The following is a 27,550-nucleotide window of genomic DNA, read 5'->3' on the forward strand; positions in this document are numbered from 1 at the left end:
GGCCAGACGCGCTGACCGTTACTCCACAGTTGTGGACTCTTCTGAGTACAGATGCCTCAAACTAGCAAGCTGTCTCGTTCGCGCAGGCGCATAGAGCACTTCTTCCCTATCACTGTCCGCCTACTGCTGTGCACTGTGGACTAGAACGGTACAGCTCAGTTCTAATAACAGTTGAGAAGGCTGCATAGGGAGGGTACATCTTGAATACATTGTCAAGAGGTCAACTTTTCAGATAATATGACGATACCTGGGTATCGGAGTGTAGGTGGGCCCCCTCCGTTAGCTCTACTACTTCCCCTCTCCAGGCAGCTTCCTAGTTTGAGGCATCTGTACCTCTGGAAAAATAACTAAGGAAGAAACTAGTGATGTGCTTTGTGTGGAGTGTGGCATTGTATGGGGCAGAAACATGGAAATTTCGACGAAGTGAAGAGAAGCGAATAGAAGCATTTTAAATGTGATTATGGATAAGAATGGAGCGTGTGAAATGGACAGACAGAATAAGAGATGAAGGGCGTTGGAAAGGTGGGTGAAGAAAGAATGATGCTGAAACCGATCAGGATAAGAAAAGGGAATTGGCTGGGTCACTGGCTGAGAAGAAACTGCCTACTGAAGGATGCAATGAAAGGATTGGTGAATGGAAGGAGAATTTGGGGTAGAAGAAGATATCAGGTGATAGACGGCATTGAAATATAGGCCTATGGATCATGTGCTGAGATAAGAGGAAGGTAGAAAATAGGGAAGATTGGGTAAAGCTGAGTTTTCAGCGAAATACCTGCCCTTGGGCAGAAACTATGTATGAATGAATCAGTTTTATGCGAAAATTCTCTGAGATTTTCGGAATGGATCTATTTTCCACAAAGTAAAAAGATTTACCAGCTGCAGTGAACGTACTGATGCTTGTTATTGCCTCAGCAAGGACTTCTTTTCTGTACTTCCAATTTTCGTACTACAGCGATAACTTCACGAGTTGGATTATGTGAGACAGTGTGTGGGTGAGTGAGTAAGTAGGGTAATGGATCGTAATATGAGACCGTCTCGTAATGTGAGAACCCAATGTATCTTATGTGCTAAAATCTACTGCTAAACATTGTAACTTGTAGCAGCAGCCATTTTAAGATCCCGGGGAGTCACGTAAGCTTCACCACAGCTTATACGACGTCTTCTTGTGGCAATTTGATTAAATTTACATTGTTGAAGTTCTTTATCCGAGTTACTCACTTGGGTATAATGTTAAAAAAGTACGGAAAGAGCATTTTTGTATTGTACTAGTGATTAGTAGGGATGAATAAATAACTTTATAATTGGTATTAAATTTGTTGGCGTTTGACCTAACCTATTTTTAAGTCTTATTTTAGGATCAATATTTTTGTTAAGTACAATACGACTCTAATTCTGTGAATGGTTGTATGCGTACCGTGGCATAGTAAACAATGATAATACCTGTCCAGTTTAGTGCCAGTTCAGTTCAGTTCAGTTCAGTTCAGGCACTGGCACAGAGCACATCACAGACGGTCAGAGATGTCTGTCAAGTGGACGTCTTTAAATATGCAACAAAAATTGCAAGTTATTCAACGAATAGGAAATGGAGAAAACTTTAAACGTATTGCAAGTACAAAATTAGTGCTCCCACGCGATTGATAAGTTCCACTGAAACTCTAACAACAAGCTGGAATAAATTACTTGCATATGAAATCGAAGGGTGACTTCTGAATAACGAAACCTTACGTAAAATCCACCAGTCATTATGTTACAGGCGCCACTCTTATCAAAACTGTTGGTAAAATATTGTATATTTTTCTTTAAGAACAGAATAAAACTATAAGTCTGTTAGGAACTCATTTAGTCCTAAAGCATCACAGCTAGTAAAAGAAAAAAAACTGTAGGCTATATTTGATCTATGAATAGTAATTTGTATTTAGTATTAAAGCAAATGTTACATTAAAAAACACTGTGTAGAGCCCGATCGCAAATTCGTGGCACCTGCGCGAAAGACGAATTGGCATCCACTTACATGGACTCCCTCAAGAGTCTCGCTGGGTTTTGTGAACTACGAGTGAACAGATAAGTATGAATATAAGTGCTTGAGTTGAATTAATGTATGGGAATTTGAATTCATGGAAACGATGATGAGTATAAAAAGGAATGTGAATGTGTGTGAAATTTTAAGTTTTGTGAACTATGAGTGAACAAATAAGTATGAATATAAGTGCTTGAGTTGAAATAATATATGGGAATTTTAATCCATGGAAACGATGAGTATAAAAAGGAATGTGAATGTGTGTGTGAAATTTTAAGTTTTGTAAACTATGACTGAACAAATAAGTATGAATATAAGTGCTTGAGTTGAATTAATATGGGAATTTGAATTCATGGAACCGATGATGAATATAAAAAGGAATGTGAATGTGTGTGAAATTTTAAGTTTTGTGAACTATGAGTGAACAAATAAGTATGAATGTAAGTGCTTGAGTTGAATTAATATGGGAATTTGAATTCATGGAACCGATGATGAATATAAAAAGGAATGTGAATGTGTGTGAAATTTTAAGTTTTGTAAACTATGAGTGAACAAATAAGTATGAATATAAGTGCTTGAGTTGAATTAATGTATGGGAATTTGAATTCATGGAAACGATGATGAGTATAAAAAGGAATGTGAATGTGTGTGAAATTTAAATTTTGTGAACTATGAGTGAACAGATAAGTATGAATATAAGTGCTTGAGTTGAATTAATATATGGGAATTTGAATCCATAGAAACGATGAGTATAAAAAGGAATGTGAATGTGTATAAAATTTTAAGTCTTCTGAACTATGAGTGGACAAATAAGTATGAATATGAATGCGTGAGTTGAGTTGATAAATGGAAATTTGAGTTCTTGTGAACGAGGATGATTGTACAAAGGATTGAGAGTGCGTGTGAACAAGAATGAATATACAAACTAATGTGAGTATGACTGTTTGGGCGAATGTGTGAAGCTTGATTTTTGTTTGAATTATGAGTGGCCAAAGGAGTATGAGTGCGATTGCGTTAGTTAATGCGTGATAATGTGAGTTCGTAGGAATGAGTGTGATTAGAGAAATGGGTGTGAGTGCTCGAGCAATTGTATGAAACTGTGTACAAGATAGTGATTTCGGGTTAGCGAACATGTGAAAGGATCAGCCAGTAGAGTAGTTGAGTGCGAAATCAATGTGCAAGTGTGAGTATCGACATGGGTGGGCAACTCGTGCTCTCAAAGTGTCAACACAATCTCAGTGCAGGTAGAACGGACTCTGTACTAGCTATACTGTCTGTGTGCGGTTCTTTCGATCGCATCTCCAGTAAGTGGCGGCTCGTTTTAAGTGAAAAACAATATAATTCCCAGCCCATTTCTCTTTAGTTACGAGTAAAAAGAGAGTATTTTTATTAAGAAGAGAGTTAAAACTTGTATTCTATTACACTTTCTTACGCATGACATTTTATGTTACATTAAACAGTGAAGGTTTTAGTAAAGAAATACTGTCTGCATCTGCTTTAGAACAGCTAAAGGTAAAAATGAGATAACAAGGTGAGACTGATATCAAATATCATTAGCACGTTGTGCGTGCTAATTACAGAATTGCACGACATATAATCGACTAGCTAAGAACATTTTTATGGATAAATTTGAAATGTGGCAGTATCATGTAGAACATTGACAACTTCACTTTCTTTGACTATAAACTATCTTGAAGAGTGCAAAGAAAATCTTATCAAATATAAGACCCTACTTCAAGACCTACAGCAGAATTCACTGCTAAGTTTAGAGAAACAGTGACAATTGACAAGGAATCGAAATTTTTCTGAAATCTTTTTGGCTTACGCCGATAGAAAATCCTGAAAATTTATAGCTTGAATAAATCTAAATAACAGTACGCCACTCAGATTCCAGCAAAATCAGGAATCGAACTGTTCGTAATGTTGCCTAAGTCAGAATTTCCAAATAAGTTATACTCTTTGCTTCCATATATACTGTATGTGCTTGAGGCAGAGTTTAATACAAGAACGAAGTGTGAAAACTCTCAAAGTAAAGAAAGAGCTAAGAAGTAAGCTTATTTTATCTGCCGTGACATGTAAAAAATACTTCCTTGAATTTGTTATTGTTTGCGAATACAGACTATTACCTTTCTGACAACAGAGGAATACTCTTTAATATATAAAGACTTGTAAATTCTAGCGTTCTACGTTTCAAATGAGACATATAATAAGAAATATTAACAAATAGTGTAATAATAAATAAGTCTAGCAGCTATATTTGTTGTATCTTGAAAAGGTTGTATTCAGTTTGTGTTTCCAGTACTAAACTAATTTACAAAGCTAGAAAATAATATAATTTTATTATGTGTGGTTAGGTATAGTCTGTCTAAAATTACTATAATTATTGTACCATGCGTCATTCTGAAATTCAAATCATGGAATAGATATCACGATCACCTGCATGAGCCGCCAGAGCGCACCGTGGCTTTTGCAGCGAAACTACAAACAACTTGTAACTGCTGCGGCTGGCTCCGTCTGCCTTTCTCTCTTTCAAGGATTTTTAGCACTTTGGGAGCACGAGTTGCCCATCCATGAGTATCGATAAGCTATAGAGTCAGTTCATGAGCGTGAGCTAAGTATGTAAAAGTATGTGCGAGTGGGTGCAGGTGAACAAATGTATATTAGTACTCGTGTGACTGTAGACCTCTAGGGCGGCGGTCTGTTCACTCCATCTACCTGCGGTATGATTTTTCAATAAAGAAATCTGTCAACATTGGCAACTTACGGTCGTGACCCATGTACCTCACAGAGGGCGTCCGATGCTGTGGGTCTCAAGAAGCGACCGCAGTCTCATCGATTCCTTTTATTGGTAGAGCGAAGGTTAAGCTGTGATGAACACTCAACAAACCCCGTACACTTCCGACTCCCCTAGGGGATCAGACAGGAAAGGTTTTCACACATCAAACACTGTAGACATCGTCCCCAATGCAAAGTGCTGTCCACCACTTGGAACTTTGTCCGATGTCCACTCTCCCGTGGGGGTACATGGTCGCATCCCTCCAGTCACCATGAAAATGATGACGTCATCACTTTACACACAAATTCAAGTTTATCGCTCTGATTTAGAGTAGAACAGCGTTGAAGTGGAAATGTATTTCAGACCTAGCCAGAAACCAGGAATTTATTATGTACAGTTCTGGAAACAAAAAAAAAATGATTAATGCAGTTGAGTTAACTCTAGAGTTCAAGTACAAAATGAAGCATTTTTAGATAACTATTTTAAAGTGCTATAAAACTCTATGTGGTGAATCAAATATGTATTTAAGTAGCATAATTTGTTTATTTTGTTTGTTTATATAATTGGAGTTATTATACATAATATCATTTTAGATTACTTATTTTTCGCAGACGACCAGTTGGTGTTGGCTGATTCTGAAGACAACATACAGAGAGCAGTTCATTTGTTGAAAATTGTTGCTAATAACTACAATCTAAAATATCACAGAGGAAATCTAAAGTATTCGATTTCTGCGGAAATAATACACTAAGAATTAAAATTGTAGTAGAGAATAAGATGATTGAACAAGTAAATTCTTTTACTTACCTTGGATGTGATCTCTCTTACATATCCTCCACAGACGTAGAAAACAAGTTAAATAAATACGTATAGAAATCCGGGACTCGTCTGATTCTTGCTCCAAATACAACCGAGGTCTCTCTGTTGGTAACTCAGCGTATCTCATGCAAATAAGTCCACACAACTCTGGTTCTTGCACCGAAAGATTCGCACTGTCGTGTTATACGCGATGCATACTTTAACTCATTTTTTTACCAAAAGTGGACTTACCTGCTTCTTGCACCAAACCCCTCAGTTGCAAAATGATGAACCAGTTCTTCCTATCGTCATTTTTTCGCCATGGTCTTCGTTAATCAGTATTACAAAATTAGAAATACTTTGCTGATAATGTTACCCGTTGTACGATAAGCAACTAAAATTAACATGTTCCTTTTCATTGTCGTATTATTCCTTTTAGATAATTCTGCACTTTAAGAATCAAGTGGACATAATCTAACAAAAAACATTTCCAAGTTTCAAACAGCCAGGTTTGAAATTACCTCTTAGTGGGAAACATGGTTTAGAAAAGTGTTCCTCAGCCGTTACAACAAGCTTACATCACGATACAGTAGATGGAAGACCGAGTATCGCTCTGTAATGGAGGGCTGAGGGAATTCCATGTTGTTTAGCAACTGCAAGTGTTTTCTTTCTTCATTGTCGAGTTCCGTAAGCACTTCAAAATTACGACGATCTTCTGGGTTTGAAAATAGTTTCATTCAAAATTGCGGTGATCGAGTGGGTTTAAAAATAGTTTCATTCAAAATTGCGGTGATCGAGTGGGTTTAAAAATAGTTTCAAAATTGCGATGATCGAGGGAGTTTAAAAATAGTTTCATTCAAAATTGCTGTGATCAAGTGGGTTTAAAAATAGTTTCATTCAAAATTACGGTGACCGAGTGGGTTTAAACATAGTTTCAAATTGTGATGATCCAGGCCGTTTAAAAATAGCTTCAAAATTGCGATGATGGAGATGGTTTAAAAATAGTTTCATACAAAATTACGTTGATCGAGTGAGTTTAAATAGAGTTTCATTAAAAATGACGTTGATCGAGTGAGTTTAAAATACTTTCATTAAAAATTACGTTGATCGAGGGAATTTAAAAATACTTTCATTAAAAAATTACGGTGATCGAGGGGGTTTGAAAATAGTTTAATTCAAAATTACGGTGATCGAGTGAGATTAAAAGTAGTTTCATTCAAAATTGCGGTGACTGATTGGGTTTAAAAATAGTTTCATTCAAAATTGCGGCGATCGAGTGGGTTTAAAAATAGTTTCATTCAAAATTACGGCGATCGAGTGGGTTGAAAAATTGTTTCATTCAAAATTACGGTGGTCGAGTGGGTTGAAATATAGTTTCATTCAAAATTAGTGTGATCAAGTGGGTTTAAAAATAGTTTCATTCAATATTACGGTGATCGAGTTTCATTCAATATTACGGTGATCGAGTTGGTTTAAAAATAGTTTCATTCAAAATTACGACGATCGAGTGGGTTTAAAAATAGTTTCATTCAAAATTACGACGATCGAGTGGGTTGAAAAAAGTTTCATTCAAAATTACGGTGGTCGAGTGGGTTGAAAAATAGTTTCATTCAAAATTAGTGTAATAAAGTGGGTTTAAAAATAGTTTCATTCAATATTACGGTGATCGAGTTGGTTTAAAAATAGTTTCATTCAAAATTGCGGTGATCGAGTGGGTTTAAAAATAGTTTCATTCAAAATTACGACGATCGAGTGGGTTTAAAAATGGTTTCATTCAAAATTACGGTGATCGAGTGGGTTTAAAAATAGTTTCATTCACAATTACGACGATCGAGTGGGATTAAAAATAGTTTCATTCCAAATTACGGTGATGAAGTGGTTTTAAAAATAGTTTAATTCAAAATTACGACGATAGAGTGGGTTTAAAAATGGTTTCATTCAAAATTACGGTGATCGAGTGGGTTTAAAAATAGTTTCATTCAAAATTACGATGATCGAGTGGGTTTAAAAATGGTTTCATTCAAAATTACTGTGATCGAGTGGGTTTAAAAAATAGTTTCATTCAAAATTACGACGATCGAGTGGGTTTAAAAATAGTTTCATTCAAAATTACGACGGTCGAGTGGGTTTAAAAATGGTTTCATTCAAAATTACTGTGATCGAGTGGGTTTAAAAATAGTTTCATTCAAAATTACGACGATCGAGTGGGTTTAAAAAGAGTTCCATTCCAAATTACGGTGATCAAGTGGTTTTAAAAATAGTTTCATTCAAAATTACGGTGATCGAGTAGGTTTAAAAATAGTTTCATTCAAAATTACGGTGATCGAGTGTGTTTAAAAATAGTTTAATTCAAAATTACGGTGATCAAGTAGGTTTAAAAATAGTTTCATTCAAAATTGCGGTGATCGAGTTGGTTTAAAAATAGTTTCATTAAAAATTTCGATGACCGAGTGGGTTTAAAAACAGTTTCATTCAAAATTATGGTGATCGAGTGGGTTTACAAATAGTTTCATTCAAAATTACGACGATCGAGTGGGTTTAAAAATAGTTTCATTCCAAATTACGGTGATCAAGTGGGTTTAAAAATAGTTTAATTCAAAATTACGGTGATCGATTAGGTTTAAAAATAGTTTCATCCAAAATTACGACGATCGAGTGGGTCTAAAAATAGTTACATTCAAAATTACGGTGTTCGAATTGGTTTAAAAATAGTTTCATTCAAAATTTCGGTGATCGACTGGGTTTAAAAATAGTTTCATTCAAAATTACGGTGATCGAGTGGGTTTAAAAATAGTTTAATCCAAAATTACGGTGATCAAGTGGGTTTAAAAATACTTTCAGTCAAAATTGAGTTGGTTCAAAAATAGTTTCATTAAAAATTGCGATCATCAAGTGGGTTTGAAAACAGTTTCATTCAAAATTGCGGTGATCGAGTTGGTTTAAAAACAGTTTCATTCAAAATTGCGGTGATCGAGTGGGTTTAAAAATAGTTTAATTCAAAATTGCGGTGATCGAGAGGGTTTAAAAATAGTTTCATTCATAATTGCGGTGATCGAGTTGGTTTAAAAATAGTTTCATTCAAAATTACGGTGATCGAGTGGGTTTGAAAATAGTTTCATTCAAAATTGCTGTGATCGAGTGGGTTTAAAAATAGTTTCATTCAAAATTGCGGTGATCGAGTGGGTTTAAAAATAGTTTAATTCAAAATTACGGTGATCAAGTGTGTTTAAAAATAGTTTCAGTCAAAATTGCGGTGATTGACTTGGTTCAAAAATAGTTTCATTAAAAATTGCGGCGATCGAGTGGGTTTAAAAATAGTTTCATTCAAAATTACGGCGATCGAGTGGGTTGAAAAATAGTTTCATTCAAAATTACGGTGGTCGAGTGGGTTGAAATATAGTTTCATTCAAAATTAGTGTGATCAAGTGGGTTTAAAAATAGTTTCATTCAATATTACGGTGATCGAGTTTCATTCAATATTACGGTGATCGAGTTGGTTTAAAAATAGTTTCATTCAAAATTACGACGATCGAGTGGGTTTAAAAATAGTTTCATTCAAAATTACGACGATCGAGTGGGTTGAAAAAAGTTTCATTCAAAATTACGGTGGTCGAGTGGGTTGAAAAATAGTTTCATTCAAAATTAGTGTAATTAAGTGGGTTTAAAAATAGTTTCATTCAATATTACGGTGATCGAGTTGGTTTAAAAATAGTTTCATTCAAAATTGCGGTGATCGTGTGGGATAAAAAATAGTTTCATTCAAAATTACGACGATCGAGTGGGTTTAAAAATAGTTTCATTCAAAATTGCGGTGATCGAGTGGGTTTAAAAATAGTTTCATTCAAAATTACGACGATCGAGTGGGTTTAAAAATAGTTTCATTCAAAATTACGACGATCGAGTGGATTTAAAAATGGTTTCATTGAAAATTACGGTGATCGAGTGGGTTTAAAAATAGTTTCATTCAAAATTACGACGATCGAGTGGGTTTAATAATGGTTTCATTCAAAATTACGGTGATCGAGTGGGTTTAAAAATAGTTTCATTCAAAATTACGACGATCGAGTGGGTTTAAAAATAGTTTCATTCCAAATTACAGTGATCAAGTGGTTTTAAAAATAGTTTAATTCAAAATTACGACGATCGAGTGGGTTTAAAAATGGTTTCACTCAAAATTACGGTGATCGAGTGGGTTTAAAAATAGTTTCATTCAAAATTACGACGATCGAGTGGGTTTAAAAATGGTTTCATTCAAAATTACGGTGATCGAGTGGGTTTAAAAATAGTTTCATTCACAATTACGACGATCGAGTGGGATTAAAAATAGTTTCATTCCAAATTACGGTGATGAAGTGGTTTTAAAAATAGTTTAATTCAAAATTACGACGATAGAGTGGGTTTAAAAATGGTTTCATTCAAAATTACGGTGATCGAGTGGGTTTAAAAATAGTTTCATTCAAAATTACGATGATCGAGTGGGTTTAAAAATAGTTTCATTCAAAATTACTGTGATCGAGTGGGTTTAAAAATAGTTTCATTCAAAATTACGACGGTCGAGTGGGTTTAAAAATAGTTTCATTCAAAATTACGACGATCGAGTGGGTTTAAAAAGAGTTCCATTCCAAATTACGGTGATCAAGTGGTTTTAAAAATAGTTTCATTCAAAATTACGGTGATCGAGTAGGTTTAAAAATAGTTTCATTCAAAATTACGGTGATCGAGTGTGTTTAAAAATAGTTTAATTCAAAATTACGGTGATCAAGTAGGTTTAAAAATAGTTTCATTCAAAATTGCGGTGATCGAGTTGGTTTAAAAATAGTTTCATTAAAAATTTCGATGACCAAGTGAGTTTAAAAACAGTTTCATTCAAAATTATGGTGATCGAGTGGGTTTACAAATAGTTTCGTTCAAAATTACGACGATCGAGTGGGTTTAAAAATAGTTTCATTCCAAATTACGGTGATCGAGTGGGTTTAAAAATAGTTTAATTCAAAATTACGGTGATCGAGTAGGTTTAAAAATAGTTTCATCCAAAATTACGACGATCGAGTGGGTCTAAAAATAGTTACATTCAAAATTACGGTGTTCGAGTTGGTTTAAAATAGTTTCATTCAAAATTTCGGTGATCGACTGGGTTTAAAAATAGTTTCATTCAAAATTACGGTGATCGAGTTGGTTTAAAAATAGTTTAATTCAAAATTACGGTGATCAAGTGGGTTTAAAAATACTTTCAATCAAAATTGCGGTGATTGAGTTGGTTCAAAAATAGTTTCATTAAAAATTGCGATCATCAAGTGGGTTTGAAAACAGTTTCATTCAAAATTGCGGTGATCGGGTTGGTTTAAAAACAGTTTCATTCAAAATTGCGGTGATCGAGTGGGTTTAAAAATAGTTTCATTCAAAATTACGACGATCGAGTTGGTTTAAAAATAGTTTCTTTCAAAATTGCGGTGATCGAGTGGGTTTAAAAATAGTTTCATTCAAAATTGCGGTGATGGAGTAGGTTAAAGTATAATTTCATTCAAAATTACTGTGATTCATTCTAAATTGTGGTGATCGAGTGGGTTTAAAAATAGTTTCATTTATTGCTGCTTAGTAAATTGCGTTTTTTTGATCGAGATGAATATGTGAGCCCTAGATTTATTTTATGATTAATAGTGGAGTATTAGTTATTCAAACAAGCTTTATAGGCGGGAGGAAAGTTCTTTCATTTAGCATGATAAACTAAATGGTTCGACCACCGTTTTATGTTTATTTTATAGATCTGAATGACGGGGAGAGCAGTGGTATATTAATATATGTCGACACAGTGGAGTGGACTTTTTCTGTTGCTAGTGATGAAGTATAGTTTCACGACGTTTCGAAGATTGGTTCCACCTTCGTCAACAGGTGTGAGGAAGCCTACTCGTCGAGATCGTTACTTACAGCTATTTAGGTGTTTTTAATTGGAATCTAGCAAAACAATTTAAGTATTTTGGGAATTTTTGTTCTAAACACTGTATTAAAGTCAAGCGCAACATTAAATTAAAGTCAAGCGCAAAACTTAGTGAAGGAAAAATTGTTATTCAAATCCATTGTATTTACTGCTATTCTCTCCAGAGTTGACTTTTTTACTTAATTTTCGTGGAGCATAAATCCTTCATATAAGACCCCTGATGATCCTAGTGGAATTTTCTAGGTACTAGTATATCTTTGGGAGAGGTTTGCCATTCCCTTCTCCTGTATATCTGTACGGAAAAATATGACAGATAACAGGGCGTTGTTCTGTAGAAGAATGAGAGAACTTGAACGTCTTGAGTTTCGAACCCTTGTAGGAGGGTTAATCTAGCAGCAAGTATAGCAGCACGGGGTGAAGGGTGAAGGTTAACACTTCTGAAGCATGCCTTCATGCTTTTTCTTTCGACTTCCCACATCTTCAAGATCTAACCCTCCACCTCCCTTCTAGAAAAAAAGAGTAAGGGGATGAAAATGGAGGAGCAAATAGAAGGCGATGATGACGTAAGAATAGTAAGTGAATTGTGTGTCACGCATCGTCAGAAATTCAATTCCCACAGAGAAAACACTGACCCGAAGCTGCCGGCTACTGTTGACAGAGGACAGTGCTGTCCGGACAGTCTAATCTAAGGATTTTAATCCCGCACGTCTGTTGAATACAAATCTCCTTGAAGAAGCCTCTGAGGAATTGGAATTCTCCATTCATTGTATAATCAATTCTATCGTTAGATTAATGCTTGAGGTTTGGCTTACCACGCTTAAAGACCAGCGTTCATATCCCACCGACTACAACAAATTTGTGATGTACAGAGATGTTTGTAGGTTTCTCGAAGTACCGTAGAAGTGTGTAAAGTCAATCAGTGGGTGTAAAATCGATCATTTGCGATTTTTATTGAAAATTATATATTTTCTCAGTTACTTGTTAAAATTTAGTTATGCTGACTTCATTGCCTGACATTGCAAATGTAAGCCAGAGGGACAACAAAAAGCCTCCGAATGCAAACAATGGGTACGCAGTGTAATTACCGTTGAAGTGAAAATTGTTATTTTCAACTTTTTCTCTTAAATGAAAACAAAGTCTTACAAACTCTAAATTATAGTCAGCAGTGAAAGGAGATTGTATCCTGAAATAATAGTTTTGCAGTTCGTAAATGTTAGTATTGAAACTTATTATTTTAAGAAAACTTGTACCTTTGTAGGGTTAAGTCGATCATGCCATCGACCTACTCGAAGCAGATAGGACCAGCAGGAAGAATAAATACCTCCAACTATCACTTATGAACAGAAAAGTGTCATAGTATAGCTTATATTAATGGCATAGTGGGGAAAGAGGAAGACGAAATTATGGTGAATTTCTTGCGTGAGAGAAGCACTGCCAAAGGAACATATTTTGTATACCCCTCTCTACCTGACTATGGGAACAACGTAGTTTCTGAAGTGACATGAGGAGGGGAAGATTTCAAATAACATCTGATATAAACCTAAGCAATGTTTAATTGCATTTTAGATTATAATTGAAGGGTGGTATTTCAATGTAAATTTTGAATTCTTAAATCTTTGTTTGTTGGTAGGTGAAGTATTAAAATGTGTTTTTATGTATCATAAGTTGGCAATCATAGTCACGATTGTACACTGGAGAACTATAGGCCTAATTGTATCGAATAGTATGATCACAGTAACAAAAGATACACTATATAATGCTATAGGCATATATTGAAGATTATTATTGTTTTTACACCCCTTGTAACAAATAAAATATATGTAATACACTTAATTTGTTTTTTAAAAACATAAACAGTGATCGACTTTACTCCGTAATATTTTAAAATCGATCTTAAACTAAAAATTCAATGGTGATCGACTTTACCCTATTTAAGCAAGTAACTTCGATCACAAGCCAAATAAAAAAACAGTTTTTTATAAATTGTAATTCAGTTCTTGTAACGTGTCTTCATAAGTGAAGTTTATGACGACAAAATACTATTTTCTGAGGAGCTTCGCTCCATTGCATAACCTCAATATCATTAAAAAATTGTAAATTTTGATCCACTTTACCCTCTTCTACGGTACTCTCATTTTTCCCTAAATAAATTGTCTAGAAAACTGGATCCCAAACATTTTGCAGGCGCAATCCGTACAGTTCGAATAGGGCCAATTACTTTGCATTTAGGCTAGCGGTGACCAAAACTCGAGCTGCAGTGATTACATGCGACAGACAGTCTATGAAGTAAGGAGACGGAGGAAAGGTACCTGGCATGAAAACTACAATCAGTGGTGGTTCCTGTCCTAACATCTTGATAAATCCCGCGAATAAAAATCTCAAGCTTTGCTGTATCAGTAATGTCACTGCTGTCATCAAGAACCAGTGAATAATATACGATTTTTCTTGCTTCTTTTTTTAACCTTCCTCTTGAATATAATCAGGAATTTTCTTAATTCTTCTCTCGATACTTGGTCGAGAAATTCATAGTTTTTCAAAATTAAAAACTTCTAATGGACAAGTTATTTAAGCTATTTTAATCATTACTCTTTTGAGAAATTCTGTTCTATTAAAGGGCTTTAGAGCACGAGATATTTCAAACCCCATTAGGTAACTGACTTCCTTACATTTATTTATGTCATCTTTCTCTTCTTGGCTATGATTTAAGACTTGTCAATTCCTGGCGTTTAAAGTTCGTTGGCACATAATACTGAATCAGTTTTTCTACAATATTATTAGGCTCTTTTAAATGAATAACTGCCTGTTATTATTCGGTTGAGAAGCTTTTATCATCCATTCTGCTGTCAAAAAATCTTAAAGTTAGAATTTATAAAACAGTTATATTACCGGTTGTTCTTTATGGTTGTGAAGCTTGGACTCTCACTTTGAGAGAGGGACATAGGTTAAGGGTGTTTGAGAATAAGGTGCTTAGGAAAATATTTGGGGTTAAGACGGATGAAGTTACAGGAGAATGGAGAAAGTTACACAACACAGACGTGCACGCATTGTATTCTTCACCTGACATAATTAGAAACATTAAAACCAGACGTTTGAGATGGATAGGGCATGTAGCACGTATGGGCGAATCCAGAAATGCATATAGAGTGTTAGTTGGGAGGCCGGAGGGAAAAAGACCTGTAGGGAGGCCTAGACGTAGATGGGAAGATAATACACTCAGGGACAAAAAAAAACCGGACACTTTAATATTTGCTGGTATTTTGCAAAACATTATCTTCTCATACAATATTATGGTAGCCATCTGTTATGGAGACGTGTATACACTGTTGATTGTTTTTTGTCTCATAAACAAGCCATTACAACCAAATATTCCAATTTTGCTTTCGGAGTCTCAGCTATAACAATTTTTTCTCAAACATTTTGTGCTTCATTATCGTTATCATTCGTTATTTCTTTATTTTTACATTTTCTGAGTTTAAGTGGGATTGTAACATTTGTCTTAAAACAAGATGCGACCTGAAGATGTGGCTCGAGCTGTAGCCCTTTACGATGATGGACGCAGTGTACGTTACATTGTAAGTGTTATGAATATGGCTAGAAGCACAACCCATGATGCCATAAAACGGTATAGAGAGACCCTAGAATATACCAGAAGACCAGGTTCGGGTCGTCCAAGAGCTACAAATCCAAATGAAGACAGGTATATGGTGTTGAGAGTTCTTAGGGAGCGCAACCTGCCAGCTACTAGTGTAGCCCAGCAATTTGTTAAAAAGCATGGACGCCCAATTTCGGCCAAAACAGTTAGAAGGAGGTTGAAAGCAAGTGGACTATTATCAAGTAGACCTGCAACTGGTCCCAGACTTCTCAGGATGCATCGAGTTGAACGACTGCGTTTTGCAAATGATCACAGGGATTGGAGAAATGGACAGTGGAGCTGTGTTCTGTTCACCGATGAGTCCCGTTTCAATCTGTGCTCACCTGATGCACGTGAAAGAGTTTGGAGAAGGAGGGGAGAACGATTTTCACAGTGTTGCATTTCCGAAAATGTGCCGTATGGAGGTGGTGGAGTGATGGTTTGGGCAGGAGTGTGTACGGATGCTCGTACAGTTGGTTTTTGTTGAAAATGGAAGATAGGTATATAAATGAATGTTTGGCTGATCATGTTGTGCCATTTGGCCAATTTGTAGGCGATAATTTTGTTTTAATGCATGATAATGCACGGCCGCATATTGCCCATGCGGTCGGAGATTATCTCCAAGAAGTGGGAATCCATGTTCTTCCATGGCCAGCAAGGAGTCCAGACATGAACCCAAATTGAACACGTGTGGGACATGCTGGGACGGCGTGTTAAGAATAGACGACCGAGACCAGAATCGTTACAAGAGTTGAGGCGAGCACTTGGCGAAGAATGGGAACTTATTCCTCAAGAAGACATTGCTAACCAAATTGAGAGCATGCCAAGATGTATGGATGCAGTTATTCAAGCCAGAGGGGGTAATACCCGTTACTAAAAAGAGTTTTTAATGTTTAAGGCACCATAAAATGAAAAAACAGTTACACCAAACGATGCCATAGTTATATGCCCTTTGTAATTTTTTGTAAATTTTCTCATCAGAGATTTTTTTTTCAAATGTTGTCATATAAGGTGCTAAATGAAACATTATTTTGTTTAAATGGGTTTTGTTTCATTTTGAAATAATTGGCAACAAAATACAAGCAAATATAGAAGTGTCCGGTTTTTTTTGTCCCTGAGTGTATTAAAATGGATTTGAGGGAGGTGGGATATGATGATAGAGAATGGATTAATCTTGCTCAGGATAGGGACCAATGGCGGGCTTATGGGAGCGCGGTAATGAACCTCCGGGTTCCTTAAAAGCCAGTAAGTTAGTTATTAAATGAATAACTAATAAATAGTTACCCCCATCTAAAGATTAAGAAGAATAAAATTGAGATAAAAACTAATAATTTTATCCTTCTAGGGACAATATCTAAAAATATCAATATTCATGCACGTACAGAAGAATAATTATAGAAACACATATTTAGTGGTCAGTAATAATAATAGTAATAATAATGACAATGATAATATTATTATTCAGCGTGGCAATTAATGTTTTCATACACTTCTACTTGAACCGTTGAGAAAAGTAAACATATTGCATTTTGTCCGACAGGACAACAAAAAAAAGTTCTCCTTCTCATTCTTGACGAACGCACATCTTACTGCTTGTAGAGACAGAGTTTGTAGAGCGACATGATACCGCCACTGCTTGCCTTCAGTGCGTGAATGAAACACACAGCAATGTACAGGAAACTCCTCGTACCCGTTTGAATGTCTGTGATTACACGATGTAATAACGACACCCGCTTTGGTCACCGCTGATTTAGGCATTCCTTTACAAGTTCTCGTTACTCTATTTTTCAAGACGGGAATGTTTAAACTTAATGATTTAGTAAGGTTGTCTTATCAGGAATGAATCCAAAGTAACCTGGAAACCCTTTTCCTAAAATCATCTTTAACTGCAGGAACTCCTGCATGAGAAGCTGACGCTGTGATTAGGATAACGGTGCAAATTCAAATAAAATTATCCGCTTTCGTCATACTTCAAAGAATTATCTCTGAGTTGATATCGCGATACCGTACTTAATAAGAATGCATGATCCGAAATTTCAAATCCGTGGTAAGAGAGAGCAACCCTATTAGAACAGAGAAATTGTGGCTCCAAGTTGGTTCAGATCTCTTTGTAAGTTCGCTAACGCAATTTCGTCAAGTTCTAAACTTTCGAATTTTGCGGGTTTTGTTGTCTTTGTGCTCTCACCTTGTTACTGAACGCATTCCTCCCCAGAAGTATTTCCAGGTTTAACAAGTGGAGACTGCTAACTTTCTCTCGACAATATATACTAACGCCAGACTATCTGGATCAGGGATTTGCTTTGAAAATTATCATCTGTCTCATGATAGGTTTTACCCGATTTAAAAAAATGGAATTTCTCTCTAATAGGCAGTGAATGTTGTAATTTTTTTAACTTATTTTCTTTAACTCTTGTTGAAAATACAGAAATTAAATCGTACATTCCCTACAAAAATGGAAAATACAGGGTGATTCGCGAGGATTTACCGTCCCTTACGGAGCTTATTTTCGAAGATATTCTTAGCGTAAAATGTCGTATAAACATTTGTCCTAATCTCAATATTTTCTGAGTTACACTAATTTGAAGTTGTTAGTAAAATACTTTTATTTTTTTAGTTTTAAGGGTACAAAAATATTACAAATAAAGAATGAACTATTCAGAAGAGACATTTCTTTAATTGGCTACTGTTCTGAAGCTAAAAATGTGTTATTAATTGCTTTGTACAGATTTTGTTTTTCAATTTTTAACTAAAAATTGCATCACTCTTACGCATTTATCACAAAAATTGTTACAAATCATTCAACTTTAGCAACTTGATTCTTTACAGTTTAATTAAGCATCCTAATATACAGTCTTAAAGAATTTACAAAAGTGGCATGATTTGTAACAATTGTTGTGACAAATGTTATGAAAATGTAATTTTATAGTTAAAAATCGAAAAAAAAAAATCTGTACGAAGCAACTATAGAATTCACAACACATTTTTAGCTTCAGAATACTATCTAAAGAAATGATATTCCTGAATAGTTCATTTTTCATCTGTAATATTTTTTTACCCTTAAGACTTAGGCCTAAGAATAATGATATTTTACAAACAACTTCAAATTGGTGTAATTCTGAAAATATTGAGATTAGAACAAATATTTATATGCCATTTTTGCTCAGAATGTCTTCGGAAATAAGCTCCGTAAGGGATGGTAAATCGTCGTCAATCACTGTGTCTATTCTTTTCTGGACTGTACACAGAAGTCGTTCTCAGGAATAAAAGGTGTTTCTTATATTTTCTTATATTTTTTGTTGGTGTAATTGTATTCATATGTTTTCTGCCCATTATCAGGAATTTTTACTTCTGAATTATAATTTTGCAGTTTCTCAGATATTGTTTTATTGCGGACATGGTTTCTTAAGGTATAGTCTGTTATACGTCTTGAAAAGCACAATTCTGACTACTCTATATTTTCTGTTCAATTTAAGGCCCAAATTCCATTTTCACACATAAGTACAGACACCGCCATATCCTTCCTAGCTTTATTCTACAAAGTTCAGGGATTCGCAGAATCCTCGTGATTTGGTCAATATGTCTAAATAGCTTTTTACGTAATTCAGTCGTGTGATAGTTTAAAGTAAGCTTATTGTCATTAAAAACCGAAACTTTCTTTTTCCTTCTCATAATCTCCTTTTCCTTACACATTCACGCCTCATTGTCAACGATCTGCCATCGACCTCGCCTACAAATCCTATTCTTTCGTGATAGCTTTAATTAGTTTTCCAAATGCTTCAAATATCGTATCCCTCTCTCGTGTTTAGCAAATTTGCCAGTAAGACTTCCGAAATATACAGGGCGTTTAAAAAATACGGGGCATAATTTCAGGTATGTATTTCCCACATGTAGACAATCAAAATAGTTCATTACAACATGTGTCCGGAAATGCTTTATTTCCGAGTTATGGCCTTCACAACATTGAAATTCACCGGAACGTTTTTCTTTCCGCAGATCGTTTCCGTCAAGGGAGACATTAAGAGGGCACTCTGACAGTTCATTCCGAGGCGAAGGTTACATTCAGTGTTGTGTAGGCGTTAGACTGTGCGACATGTATTCAAATCAAGAACTGGCAGAGATACACTACATGTACGGTAAGGCGGACGGCAATGCTGCGCTGGCTTGTCATTTGTACCAGGAGAGGTACCCACAGCGACAATGTCCAGATCGGAAGACATTTGTACGTCTCCATTATCGTCTGTGCGAGTATGGAAAATTTAACTCTCCTGGTTTGGGAAGGGGACGACCAAGATCTACAACTCCAGAAGTACAGGAGGAGATTCTGGAGGTTATGAACATGACTCCTTCTATCAGCACCATACCTCATGTTTTAGAAGACACTCCACTGATCAATCGTCAACACATTCACTTATTGCATGATGGCGCTCCTACACACTTCAGTCGTACGGCTCGCCGGTACTTGGATCGAAGGTTTCCTGATCGATGGATAGGTAGAGGTGGTCCAATTGCTTGGCCTCCACGCTCACCTGATCTGAACCCTCACGATTTCTACTTGTGGGGCCATTTAAAATCATTGGTTTATTCGTCTCCGGTGCCTGATTTGGAATCCCTTCGGAATCGAATTGTGGCATGTTCTGAGGACATACGCAATACTCCTGGAGTTTGGGATCGTGTTCGCAGGTCAATGAGACATCGATGTGAGGTCTGTATTCAAGCAGGAGGTGGACATTTTGAACATCTTCTGTAATGACAACGACTTGCGGAAAGAAAAACGTTCCGGTGAATTTCAATGTTGTGAAGGCCATAACTCGTAAATGAAGCATTTCCGGACACATGTTGTAATGAACTATTTTGATTGTCTACATATGGGAAATACATACCTAAAGTTATGCCCCGTATTTTTTAAACATCCTGTATAACATGTATTCTTTTACACAGGAAGCTACTTAATGTCGCCTTCTAGACATCATAGGGAGATTCTCTGTCCTACAGCCAATAGGAAGGGCTTCAGACACGTGCATTTGTTTAAATGCGGAGTGTTCTTGTACGGAATGAAGATTATAAGAACTTCATATACACTCACGTATGTCTAGTACTAAATGTGATACAGGCGCATTGTCTGGTGTTTACATACAGAATGTTTCCTATTTCAGGACTGATAAAACTTCGCGAGCTGGTGCGGTCGCCCAGCAACCGCGACGTGGAGGTGCACCTGCGTCAGGCGGATCCTGAGTCGTACCGCGCTGTGCTCAAGGAGATCAAGAGCAAGGAGATTCACAACCTGGTGGTGGACACGCGCCCCGAACACATGCACCTCTTCCTCAGGGGGGTCAGTACAGTTATCACGTTTATGTACTAGGGGAGAAGTGGGTACAGTGAGACAGGGAGAACAGTGAGACATTTTTTTATTAGATGGTAAATTTTGATGTTGAAATGTTTGTAACAGTGGAGTTGTATGTTGCATGAGTAAAGTAACAGTATTTTCATACTCGATTTGATTCTAGTTATAAAGGTGAGTGATGAAAAAATAATTCGTAATTTTCACTCTAGAAGTAAAATTTTTGCTTGTGTTTAATGTAGGTTATATTGGATATACAGGTGAAATAGAATTATGAATGTTTTGTTATCTAATACTATGGTATTTGACGTTATGTTTGGCAAAGTTTCGTCGTTCTTGTTCTGATTTTGAAGCGATGGCGCCATTTTTAAACAAACTATGCGTAAAGGGAACAGGGAGACATTTACCAATGATTTGCAAAAATAAACTGTAATTATATTACATTTACCGGTAACTAACATTAAAAATGAACATACTACTAACCAATTTAGGAACTATAGCTTAAAATAATGGATACATTACATTTTAGTGGTTTCTTAAATAAAAAATTATTCACAAAATTTAAGAAAATATTAAAAAATAATAAATAATTAAATTAAATTCTTATAATTATAAGCTTTGTTGTCACCAAAAATTCATTTTACTTCATTGATTAAAGTTCTCGTTAACACTTTGTTAAAAACATAAAATTTACACTGTCACACGTTAAAAGTGTTAAAATTGTTTAAAAAGATATTTACAGTGAGTGGTTCAAGAGACACTGAAGACGACGACAAATAGCGTCGAAACGGGCCGTCTGTCGAGGGTAAATACCTTTTTAAACAATTTTAACACTTTTAACGTGTGACAGTGTAAATTTTATGTCATTTTACTTTTTTGCAAAAGTTTGAAAAGTCATGGAAAATTCACTTTTCCAAATGTTCCAGATGTTTCAATGGTTTCGAAGTCAGATATCGAAATGATTCTAAATAAGGCTACAGAAGATGGCAAGATAAAGAGGCAGCAAGCTTTCTTTTCTTTTTAAATAAATGTAAATCATTTCAATGCCCGTTAATAGACACTGTGGTGTCTCACTGTACCCTCCTGAATGGGAACAGTGAGACATTTGCATATTTTTGACAAACACTCATTGTATATTATGTCCTTTATCTATTAACATTTCTTTTATGTATTATTGTAGTCCATGTTCTAATGTCTATTTCTATTGCACTTGATTTTAAAAATACTTGAAATTTCACTTGCATACATATGTCTTAATATTTTGTGTCTTACTGTGCCCACTACTCTCCTATTCGTCAGGATTCTTGCCCAGCACGTGGTTCACATGATACATAAAGCTTTATATACGGTATTAAAATGTATTTAGCAATTTCATTGTGTCTCAGAATGAACTGAACCAGTGATTACTCTATTGAAATTGGATGAAAGTCGAAAATGAAAATTAATAATTTTCCGAGAGCTACAATACATTTCACATTGAGATCTTTCAGTTGTAATTCTTGTAGCATGAATATAATGACTCATTAAATTGATTTGAGAAATCTAATTTCTGATTATTTAACTCTTTGTTTCCCTCTTGCTGTTAGAGCCCATGTGTCTGAACCGTAAGCCAATACGTGGTAAGAATAAAGCTTAAGTACTTTCTCAAGGTTTGTACTTATGAGTATGAGCACTTACTCTTATTAGGCCTATTTATTCATAACCACTGGAACATACTCATTTCCGTAAGAATAAAGACATTCTACCTAACGCGAATATATACTCATCTCTACAGCCTTCTTGATCGTTTAAAAGTTAGTATATACTAGTGTCAGGGGCGGACGCAGGATTTTTATTCGGGGAGGGATTTGAGGAGATAGTAAAAATGGAGTAATGAGAAATAAGTTTATATACTCACAATTTGTTTCCGAGTCACAAACATTTACAAGTTGGCCTGAGTAGCGTAGTCGGTATAGCCTTCTGTGCTGGAAGTTGCGGGTTCTACCCCAACCCAGCTCGATGGCATTTAAGTGTGTTTAAATGCGACAGGCCTCATAACAGTCGATTTACTGGCATGTAAAAGAAGTCCTGAGGGAAAAAATTCCGGCACACCAGCGATGCTGATATAACCTCGGCAATTGTGAGCGTTTTTAAATAAACCTTAATTTTTTTAAATTTTAACATTTACAATGACTGCAATACAAAAACAATGACAGACTGACATTTACAGAAGAAGGCGACGAGGCTTGTTAGAAATTTCATCCAGTACTTCATGAGCTTTTACTTCTACATTTTTATGTATATACATCAAGGCCAGTCCATTTAATCTGTCTGCTCCCATCGTGCTCCTCAAGTAAGTCTTCAAATACCGCAAAGTTGAGAACGACCGTTCTGGTGTTGCTGTAATTACAGGCAAAGTCCAGAAAAGTTTCAGCGCCTTGCGAGTGCAGGAAAAAATAATTTCATTGCATCTGTTCAAAGATGATATAAAATCAGTAGGTATTAGGTGAAGATTTTTCTGATCAAGGAAATTTCTTCTCCACATCTTCAATTCATTGAAGAAAGACATCTGGAGATGCATCAACATCATTGGGCCACTGATTTACTATAGCCTCAACAGCAGTTTCTAAATCATCTGATGCTCGCACTATGTTTTTAGGCAGAAAAGTTTATATGGACTTTTGTCTTCCTACAGTTCTTGGAATTTAACACTTTAACAAAAAGAATTTACGTGGAAAACTCTCTAATTTCTATGTACATTCACGAATTAAAATTAATATTATTTTTTTTTCTTGTTTCGTATTTTTCTCAAAATTTCGGGAGGGGATATATCCCCTTAATCCTCCCCCTTGCATCCGCCCCTGACTAGTGTTATATATCGTCTTTGACCACATTGTACCGTGTTGCTCAGTTTTTTTTACAAACTTTCACATCCTATCAGTGTGCTTTAGTGGTTAGTGGTTAGTGTTTTGCTGTTTGTAAATTTTGATAATGGATAAATAAATAAATTAATTAATAATTTAATTAATTCATTAAATATAATAAATTAATTGAATAAACAAATAAGTAATCAAATAAATAATTAAATAAATTGTTAAATAAATACATAAAATAAATAAATATTAAATACATTAATTAAATAAATTAAATAAATAAATATATTAAATAAATTAATTAATTAAATAAATAAGTAAATAAGTAATTAAGTGAAAAAATTAAATACATTAATTAAATAAATAAATACACTAAATAAATCATTATATTTATTAATTAAATAATTTAAATAATTAAATAAACAAATTAAATAAATTCAATAAATAAGTAAGTAAATAAATAAATAAACATGAAAGAGAAAATGAATCAGATAAGTGACGTTAATAAAACAGGAAACAAGAAAATATTACTGGGAAATCGTCATTACGGGATGTTATATAGACATTACAATCCATTTCTAGAATTCCGGTTATGCTAATTGTATTTTTTATTATGAAGCAGTTATTTATATATATATATATATATATATATATATATATATATAATTTTAAAGTTACAAGTAATTGCATTTTGCAATTAAAATTTTACAAAAATAAACTGTAATTATTGTTAATTATATTTAACAGTACAATCTAACCTTATAATTTGATAGTCATTCATAGTTTTATAGGTTATGTTTTTTTTTATAAATAACAAATACGTGTTTAACCAATTTCACATTCACTTTTGTGAAGCGTTAAAGGCTTCTGAAGTTCACGTCTTTTTCTATATTTTTCCATGAGGCACTACATCGTTCATAAATTATGCCATTTTTTTAATTTAACTTTAAACTGAACACAAATCAACAAATACTCAGAATTGAGCCTGCTACAAACCATACTCAGAATAACATGAGACGAACTTATAAATATGAGAATATACTAGCTTTTATTCTTATCAAGTATGAGTATATATTCTGTACAAAATGGACGCTTGAGTATATTCTACTATGCTTCCATGTTATGAGTATCTAATCAAAAATGAGTAGGTACTCAAATGTTTTTATTCTTACTAACAAGAGCATTTACTAAAAAAAAGTCCAGTATATACTATATACTCATGTTTATTCTTACCACCCAATGTCAATACTGACTTTTTCTTACAGAATTTTACTTTTGTATGGTTTCTAACATTTTCAGATAATGTTATTTTTATTTCAAAACTTATTTTTTCAGTCCTGTCAGTTTATTGTTTACATCGCTAGATCTATAATATGATCTTTTACAACCTGAATACAGTAACACAATTCCTTAAATTATTCTAAAATTTAATTTTGTGTACGTACCCATTTTGGTACGCAGATGTTCTGACTTTTCAAAGCTGCTATTTTTGTTCTCTTTTTTGAGACTGTTAAAATGTATTTTCATAAGATTTCATCTATATTATACATAGGCCTACATTTTTGTGCTTCATTTTCTTTCTACTTATAAATGTAATATCATATTCGAAAGATAAAATAAATTTACGTGATAGATTATTTCGAAAATAAAATTGTAATAGGACTATTTTCTTACATGCAAGTCTCTTACGAGCTTGCCAAAATCAAAGTTATTTCTCTACATAACTAAATAACATTTATAAATTCATTTTACATTCATTTTAGACACAAAATGAGTATGTAGCCAAACATAGTCGTTTGCTGAAAGATGAATACTCACATAAATTGTAGCCCAAATGCTAAAACAATCATTATTGATAGCATTTTTTTCGCATTATTTTTAAGCAGAAATGTTCACAATATTTTCGTAGTGCAATGAATATCTCATAACTATATTCATAATCTTCGTTTCTCCACAGATTCCTTAGCAGTCTCGCTATGCAGTGTGTTTCAGAAGTGATGGTCAATAATATGCAGATAAAGAGTACAATCTGAAAAGCAAACAAGCTCCAATAAACATTGGTCCGCAAATTAACCGTTAATGCTGTATTTGCTTAGGCAGCGGAAGGTCTAAACCATGGCCTCCTAGATCACCGGATTTAAATCCATTAGATTTCTATGTTTGAGGTTATGTAAAATGTCTGGTTTACACTTATGAGGTGGACACACTTCAGGAATTGCGGTTTCGGATTGAACGTGTCTATCAGCAAATAAGGAATGATTCTGGACTGCTTGAGAGGATTCGCAGCTCACTACAGAGAGCACAACGTTGCGTTAAGATGCATGGACAGCATTTTTAACACCTGCTCTAGGTAGAATTCAGTTTGGGATGTCTTCACGTCTGCTCTTAGTCAGCGAAGAATCTCAAAAGGAAATATGCATTATCGCGACAACGATTTATTTGCGGACCAATGTGTATTGGAGCTCTTTGTTTGTGTAATTTTGTACTTTTAATCTGTAAATTATTATCCATCACCTTGAACACCCTGTATATAAAATATTTTCATTGTTATGATTAATCTTTTATTTTATTAGTACCGTCATTAAAATGTTTCATTTTATAGGGAATAATGTCATTGTTTTGTTCATATTAAATCAGAAAAATTTTATATGAACTCTGATTCATGAGGTTTGGTAGACTATAGCCTACGTGACAAACTTCTAAACATTTTTCCACAATACTGTGTAAATATTGTAACTTCATTCTTAATTTTTCTTTTTCCACAGATTCTCCAGTTGCAGATGAACGACTACAAGTACCACTACCTGTTTACCACTTTTGTAAGTACCACTATTGACTTTACCTTGAAAATCATCATAACATGTAGTTCAGTAGGACGAAGGCTTTTCATTTTAGTAGTCAAGCTTAGATTTCCGCTAGAATTCGTGAAGATTACCGATGAACAGACGAGATGTCGGTGGAATTTCTTATGATTACTTCTCCTTCCGTTGAAATTTTCTATCTTATCCGTATAATTTCAACATCATTTCGCCGACATTGTGTAGTCTGTACTAGAGAGCGTCCGCCTCGGGACTGGGCCGGTGAAGCGCATGCGTGGGTGACGAGCGGAGAGCGGCGCAGACAGCGATAATTTCGATCTGTAACCTCCCTCGTAGCCCAACACACATAACTATGATTTAATAATAGCATGCGCACAATTATTTTATTGATCAACAATATCGTCAACAATGTTCTGCAAAACTCAGTTACAGAAATTCATTTGACTTACGTTGTCATGCGGCCATAAATCTTGGGCTTTAGCCACTCATTAACGTTTCAGTTTTAAAAGTTCATTAATCATTTGGATTGAGGTCTTCAGAACGCTTCTGAAACACGACGTAGAGATTTCTTTGGAGAATGTTTCAATGATATACCAATTCCAGCCAGTTTTTCTTCAGTTATAACTCTTCGTTTTGGCTTAGAAATTCTAGAGTTTAGCGATCCCGTTTCCTGAGGGGGAAGCATATCGAGTTTTTAGGCCTAAAATGGACCCGAAACCAAAATTGAGGTTTTGGCATAAAATCATAGCCCACCCCAACATTTGCGTCACACGGGATATGTGAGCGCTTATTTTTAAACAAACTACAGCAGCATTTAAATGACATATATACTACCCTTTATGTTGTTCAAGTTAAAGTTCTCAAAATAACATTTTTTATAATGCAAAATGTTCAAAGTGCTTCAGTTTATCTCTGATCTCCTTGAAAATTAGCATCCATATACACATACCCCGGTACAGAGAGTTCTTTTGCAAACCGGTCCCAGGTAATCCCCATTTCAGTTTGGTTGATAGGCCTTCCCCTCTACTCACACTCTTTACCATTTGTGAAGGGGAAGATGCTACCGTCCATGTCACTAACGTTCGACTAATTGATTTTGAACGTAGTGAAAATTCTTACTATTGAAAATGTTTACCGGTAATCTATATTTCGAGAGTCTATACTAAGCGTTTATATTTCACTTTATTGTTGTTTATATCAACTGGCACAAGAAAAATCTACTGAGAGCAGAAGATAAATGTTTTTTTCACCTCTAATTGCTACTCTATAGCATACACAAAAGGACAATCTACACTGACACTCCCCCCTGACTTCATAATACAAACTAACATTCCTTAATTCAATTATTAGTTGAAAATATTGTAAGAACGGCATTAAAATATAC

The 27,550-nt window shown here is 34.8% G+C and overlaps 1 protein-coding gene across 2 annotated transcripts in view; it reads left to right on the forward strand.

Moving 5' to 3' along the window:
* The window catches only part of LOC138698379 (glutamate receptor ionotropic, kainate 2-like), a 1,224,444-nt gene that overhangs the window by 1,019,680 nt on the left and 177,214 nt on the right, over positions 1-27,550 (forward strand). For both annotated transcript variants that reach the window (XM_069824251.1, XM_069824250.1), the window contains exons 5-6: positions 20,311-20,486; positions 26,113-26,166. In XM_069824251.1, coding sequence (XP_069680352.1) covers positions 20,311-20,486; positions 26,113-26,166 — 230 coding nt within the window. The remainder of the gene's footprint in view (positions 1-20,310; positions 20,487-26,112; positions 26,167-27,550) is intronic.

This window comes from Periplaneta americana, chromosome 4 (genome assembly GCF_040183065.1).
Source record: "Periplaneta americana isolate PAMFEO1 chromosome 4, P.americana_PAMFEO1_priV1, whole genome shotgun sequence".
NCBI classification, from domain to species: domain Eukaryota; kingdom Metazoa; phylum Arthropoda; class Insecta; order Blattodea; family Blattidae; genus Periplaneta; species Periplaneta americana.